The sequence below is a fragment of the Apteryx rowi genome, unplaced genomic scaffold, assembly GCF_003343035.1.
Source record: "Apteryx rowi isolate R43461 unplaced genomic scaffold, aptRow1 scaffold_1153, whole genome shotgun sequence".
Classification (NCBI taxonomy): domain Eukaryota; kingdom Metazoa; phylum Chordata; class Aves; order Apterygiformes; family Apterygidae; genus Apteryx; species Apteryx rowi.
Window position 1 is genome coordinate 85,127 of NW_020447368.1, and position 6,611 is coordinate 91,737.

General features: G+C 44.4%; 1 protein-coding gene across 1 annotated transcript in view; it reads left to right on the forward strand.

Moving 5' to 3' along the window:
* The window catches only part of TMC2 (transmembrane channel like 2), a 42,093-nt gene extending 36,565 nt beyond the window's left edge, over positions 1 to 5,528 (forward strand). Inside the window, exons 18-20 of the mRNA XM_026080441.1 lie at positions 1,737 to 1,815; positions 4,050 to 4,170; positions 5,275 to 5,528. Of these exons, the coding sequence (XP_025936226.1) occupies positions 1,737 to 1,815; positions 4,050 to 4,170; positions 5,275 to 5,528 (454 nt within the window). The remainder of the gene's footprint in view (positions 1 to 1,736; positions 1,816 to 4,049; positions 4,171 to 5,274) is intronic.
* Positions 5,529 to 6,611: the final 1,083 nt, after the last annotated feature.

Here is a 6,611-nt window from a genome sequence, read left to right on the forward strand (position 1 = left end):
AGTCTGCATGTTTTATATGAGAATTTTTTGTTTTATTTTTGAAAATCAATAGTGGTGAACTGAACGGATGGTGCTTTTCCCAGGAATGTCTCGGAGTCATTGAGCAGATGATGTTTATAATTTAGAAGAATAAAAGCACTCTACAAAAGCAGGAGGAGACATTTTTGACAACCAAAATATTACCGGCTGGCGGGTGGCAGTGGTGGTGAGACAGTCCCAGACACTTTGGCATGTTTTAAAATATGCACCTCTCCATGCGCCAAAGGCTGGCTGCCAGGAAACCTTCTCCTATCCCAGTTGCCTTTCAGATCCCTCCAGTTTAGCTCATTTTTCTCTCTCTTTGGCATGCCTTTTCCACAGAAGGAAATGAAACAAAAGCCAGTGGCTCCATTCCTACCTGGCTGCTGCTCACCCTCATTTTCCTGTCTCTGCTTCAAGTGCTGCGCTTTGAGGGTTCAGGCCTATCTTGTCTCAGTCAGGTGAGAGAGGGGAATCTACCTAAAAGGTTGCTGCCAGCAAAAGGGGACGTTGGTTCCTCCTTGACCCCAGCTCCAGCACTGGGGAGTTCCTGTGAGCCGAAAGGACCTGCCAGCCTAGCAGAAAGCTGTGCACTGCATCAGCGGAGTTGGTTTTCATCCAGGTCAGGGAGTTGAATGGGCTTGCAGAGGAAAGACCCAAGGGCCAAGGCTTGTGTAGAGAAAGCAGAGGGAGTCCACGACAAGACAAGGAGGAGGCAGGAGGGCCTCTTTTTTTTTGGAACAGAATTGAACTACTGGACTCRTGCAGCCCATCTTACCTGACTGTGCCATGAAGAAGCCTAAATTCCTCTAAGCCTTGAGCCTCTCAAGGCAGCTTGCAGACCACCAGAGGAAAAAATAGGTACTGGGAGGCAGGCAGAACTTCACTGGCGGAGTAGGGCACTTCATCAGCCCTTCATCCCAACAAATGGCTGCTGTGCAATCAAGGCTCAGTAGCCAAGGCCTGTAGGTAATCCTCCTTGGGATGTTCAGCTGTACATAGGCCCACTGTATGGGTCACAGTGGGTCCTGCTTGAAATCCATTTGTGTCAGAGCTGGTGAATGTGGACCTCTGGACACAGCCACTAGACTGGGTTTGGTTGACACGTACATACACTGGCTTTCCTAGCCCCTCACCCCCACAGCACAGCAGATCCACCAAGGGACATGTGTTTGAGGGCACCATCCAAGTGAGGAGAAGTGAAGATGCTGGAAGTAAAAGATAGAGCAAAGGATCTGCAAGATATAAAACATGAAGGAATGTTTCTGAAGTTAATGATGGCTCCTTGGTGATTCCCAGTGCTAGTCAATGCCAGTTGCAGCCAGACATGACTTTGAAGATTTCTTTAAAATGGAAGTTCCCTATCTGCCAGGCCTGCTGTCATATAAAGTGAAGCAATGTGTGCTGGTATCCCCAGCTCAGCAGTGTGGGGCTGCTTGGGAGCTCTGCCATTTCCCACAGGAGCTCTTTGAGTCCAGCACAGTACTGGAATTTCCCCAGAACTAGAAAACAGGTCAAATAAGACAAACCTGTTTAGCTTTGCTCATTTGTGAGCCGAACGGTAAGGTGGTTCTTTGGAGGAATTCCCATTGTTTGGGTTTTAAGTCTTCCCTCAGTGCTTTCAGGAAGGCATTAACTTCAGGGTTTTTACTTTCCCTCCCTATAAAAGTTTCTCTCTCCCCGATCCTATCACTATACCAACACATTTGTTTTTGTAGCCTTGCCATCTATTACCTAAATGCTGTGTCTGAAGCATACCAGCGCGCCAATGCAGAGCTGAAGAAGAAAATGCAAATGGTAAGTATTCATCTGGCAAAGCTGTCTTTGACATACTGTGCACTTCAAGTTTGATGGGTAACACATGCTTTTAAATTGCTTTTCACTTTAGACCACTTTAGTGATACAAGGGGAAGACACATTTTATGTTTGTTCATTCCTTTTTGGTGGCATTTAATGGCTAACTGCAAAGAGTGGTCTTATCCCATAACAGGCTTCTATTTCATACATCAAAACTACACTGAGTTTTCCCAGCAACTGCACTTTCAACCTGCAAAAATACATTACCTCAAAGTTCAAGTAATGTTTTGGAAACAGCAGTTTCCCAGGGACAATAATAAGCCTATAAAAACATCAACCAGGTTTCATACAAGCTGAAGAGCAAAGAGCCATAAATAACATGGCAATAACATTTTATATATATTATGTTTATATATATAAATATATAAAATAGCATTTATACCAGTAATTCTCAAAGCATTGACAAAGGAGGCCGGTGTCTCTTATCTCTGTCATACAGATTGGAAAACTAAGATACAGATAAAACTGCTTGAATTAGCAGGATAGGATTTTGACTTTCTGATATGCAGAACTAAGGGAGGTTTGCAACATGCAGAGGACCATGATGCAGAGTCCCCTGAACTGATATGAATTAGGTCTGGAAGCAGAACATCTGCAGAAGTGCAGCTCTGCTCCTGCTCATTTAATTAGAGTTGATGAGAAACAGAGCAAAGCCATGCTCATGTAGCTCTCCTGCTTCCAGGACCCATGCTGGTCTGGCAATATCTGTTTCCCTCAAAGCTTTCCTGGTGGGTCCCTAACACAGTATTGTTTTGTACAATATAGAGGTACCCAGAGTATCCAGCCCTGCATAAGGACAGGATGTGATCCCATCAGAAGAGTGGTATCATCCATTTTAATGGTACAGGGCAGAATCCAAGCCAGGGAATCAATGCTGCATAAAGTAACGCACTGCATAAAATAGAGATCGGTGCAACATTAAAAGTGAGAAAATAAGCACTGAGAAACGAGAATCCATAAATTGGTCTGAGTATCCAAATTCAGCACTGATCACTTGTGCACATGACTTAAAATATGGGTCTTGGTGCCTAGAGCACCTTCAAGTATTGCAAGAGTTGAGCCCCTCTTACAGCAGAGTTGGACTTAGGGACACATAGCCGGTTTGTGCTATGCAAACCAGCTCTTTGCTGGGACAAGTGACCACAGCCCCCCTCATGGGAGGGTCACGAGACAGAGCGCAGTACTACTCAGAGACACAGCAACATCCACAGACAAGCACCTCTCTTTGCACAGACCTTATGTATCTCTGTCCCACATGCACCTGCAGGTTTGCTGAAGTAGCTGAGGGGTACACAGCAGAGCAGAAGGGGAGGGGTGGGCATGGTCCTGCTGCTTAGGGAGCAGGGTAGGGAGCTGCCTGGCATTGGCAGAGGGGTTCAGTGATTGGATCCTGCCAGCGACCCCAACCTGACAACCTGCTGAGCTCATTAATATCTGCCTTGGCTGCCCCAAAAGTCTGCCAGGTTCACTCAAAGGGATGGAGTCATCTCTGCAGGTTGGGACCTCTCCGTGGAGCGAGGCCACAAATCACCTTGGACCCCGTGCCCCATGCGCCGGTCGGCTCAGGCTGGACACTGGCTCAGGCATACAGCCCTCTCCATTAGCAAGCCTTCCTTTTGGGAGGAGGGTTGGAGCAGGAATGGTGTCCAACTAAGCTTTCTCTTTGCATGAAGAAGGGAACTCTCTCCCTTCCCCCACCCAGCATGCTTGTCCTTTGTAGAGAGAATCCCCTTATATTTTACTCCCTCTGCTAACTAGAAGGTAATCAATCAAAGACCCCAAAACGTTCAAGTAAAATTAAAGACAGCCTTACAGTCACAGACACCCACCCCGAGAGATACAATTTTACAAAACAAAATCCCAGTGAGGGCAGATAGGCACCTGCAGAAACGCACAGTCTGAGAAACCTAAACGATGTTATCCGTTAGCACTTTCCCCTAACACAAGCAGGGTTGTTGCTTCCATGGATCTTGGTCCTGTCTGCATTGTGTTTCTTCTCTATAAAGCCAGACAAGATGTCACTGGACCAAGGTTCAGCAACACTTTGAACTTGAGAAAGAGATTACATTCTTATCAACAAAAACACTTAGCCAGGCCAAGCATGACACCAGGCAGTCATATCACAGATTATGTCTTCAGYTGCAAATGAAACCTGATGGTTTTAATTAACGCAGCTCCGTGAAGAGGAGAAAAACAAGAGAAACAACAAAGCCACCACAAATTCTGCAATGCAAGATCTGGAGGATTTACTTAAACCAAGTATGAAGAGCGAAAGTCACCCCAAACAAATGGAAGGTAAAAACAAAGCAACCCCCCAATCCTCCTGAAAAGGCTTCTTTTGTCATCAAATGATGACAGGGAAGGATGAAGAAACTGGGAGGGTATGGGGTTGGCAAGGGATTGGAGGAGTATAGCCAGCACAAATTTTGTTTGCTTACAAAAGTCTGTCTGTCAATGGAAACCAAGGAATGGCCTTTTTTTAGACTGGATTATGTCTCACATAGCCTTATCAAAGCGTGGGAATTACAATCCAACATTATGATTCAAAACCGAGCTATTAATCATACAGACCATGAAAGTGGCAATTCATTCAAGAAACTTCTTGTTTCTGGGCTGCTGAGTTGAACTGGTCAAAAACTTTCTTATCAACTGATGTTTTCACTGGAAAATTCATTCACATTTAGGACAAATAAATGCAGGCAGCGAGCTCTACTGAGTGGAGTTTCTGGCTAGAGGAGTGGCTGCAGCTGGAGGCAATAGTACCAGAGTTAGGCCACTCTCGAGGAAAGTGTAAGTCAGATCTTTTAGCCTCAGTCTGAACTAGCCATCTCCACCAGAGTCTCTTGCTATCATTTTTGAAAAACAAAACTCAAATTTAAAAGATTTTGATTTTATCTTAATGCAGGTGGAGGGGGGAGGGGAACAGATCAGTGCCACCATAACCCCTTACCATTTTGATGAGCTGTCTCTGTCTGTTGGACAGACTGAGATGAACTGGAAAGTTGTGATGAACCTGATATAGATTATCCCTGGAGCAGACCCAGGGCTTTCATTTAGATGGAAATAGTGTTTGAAACACTGCAGGTAGATTGAAATTAAAGACTAAAAACAGTAATTATTGATCACCATCAGAAGGCTGTTTACCAGCAAGGCTGGTAGGACTATCATGTCTTAGAAATGTATCAGTAAGAACCTGCAAGGAGAATTTGGACAGTTGAGACACATACTGTATTTTGGCCGGGGACTAACAGTCTTGTTTATGGTTTCTTCACTTAGATGCTCAAACACAAATCCCTCCACAACTGGGTTATTGCATGTAGAAGAAACAGCAGCCACTGGGGAAAGGGAGAAAGGCAGCGTTTGCTTTCAAGAAAATAACATTCATAATCTTTACTCTAGACAAGAAAATAGAGTCTTCTAATAAAACCAGCCCTGTTGGAAAACAAGGAAAAGCAGCAGCTGAGGATGGCAGTCCCATCAGCAGCAGGAGAGGAGCAGCCCTCACGCCACCGCTGCACAYGCTCGTGACACGGCCACTGATGCCTGGTGTCAGGGCACCCTACCCTGGCCAGCCCAGGCCAGGGGCTCACCCACAGGGACCAGTACCTTGGAGGGGGAAAGGACAGCMACGCTACCCACATGCTGCTCAGTAAGCTCAGGAACATTTCTCCTGTTTGCCATTAAAATAGACGTGTTGTATGATCTATAGTAGTTTTAGTAGGAAATGATTATTGTACATTGGTCATCCATTAATGATCTATATTGATCCAACACTGATTCTAGCTATAACAGGCTTGTTTAGAAATGTAGTAGTACTTTGGAGTTGCAAAGGGTAATAGCTGCACTGATTCTGGTGATAAAGATGACAGAAGGGGGTCAGTTTGAAAATTAGTTGTGGCGTTGCTGAACTACTTACTACGTACAGTACCCAGTTCTACAGCCAGTATCAGCTGCAGGGTGAGCACACTCTTTGGAGCGAGGATTTTTTAGTCTTTTCAAAGACTTTTTCAGTTAATGAAAGTTGTATGAGTTTACTTGTCATTTCAATACAGGTGTTTTGCTATCCCCTGACCTGAGGAAATAAGTATTCTTACAAAAGTGAGTAACTCTTTCTAGCTGCATGGAAGCCTGTATTAGGAATAGAGGACTTCAACTAGATTAGCACAAGAGAAGGTTTTGTCAACTGTATTTTGTCCTCAGTGATAGTTCTCCTTCAGTCTATCCGCTCCAAACTTTCATCCGTTTGTTTCAACTTTGCTGCACATCTCACCACCACTTCTTCTGGGGTCTATCTGTTCACAGCAGTTTGCACCATGATTTTCACCCTTAAAAATGACTTCTGATTTAGTAAGACAGCCCAGAATGGTTGAGAGACTACAAGTGCTTTGGCCCAGTTCCCAATTATAACCATTTAGAAATTTCTGGGGCAGTTTTAAGATCTTATATTCCATATACACAGAGCTAGAACCCGGGACTTCCCAGAACTTAGTGGCAGGGCTTTTCTGAACTGCCCTGCTCTTTTACATCTTCAGTTTGTTACTGTTGTTTACTCAATCCCAGCTCGGAAGGCTTAAATCTGAGGGGGAAAAAAAAAAAGAAAGAAAAAAAAGGGGGGGGGGAGATGTTCATATATGCATTGTTCTTCATAAAATTTCTGTAGAAAATAAATCCATGTCCTTCAGTAAAAACAAAATCATAAATCTTGCTAGTAACTATTCCACTACAGCTAAGTGAAA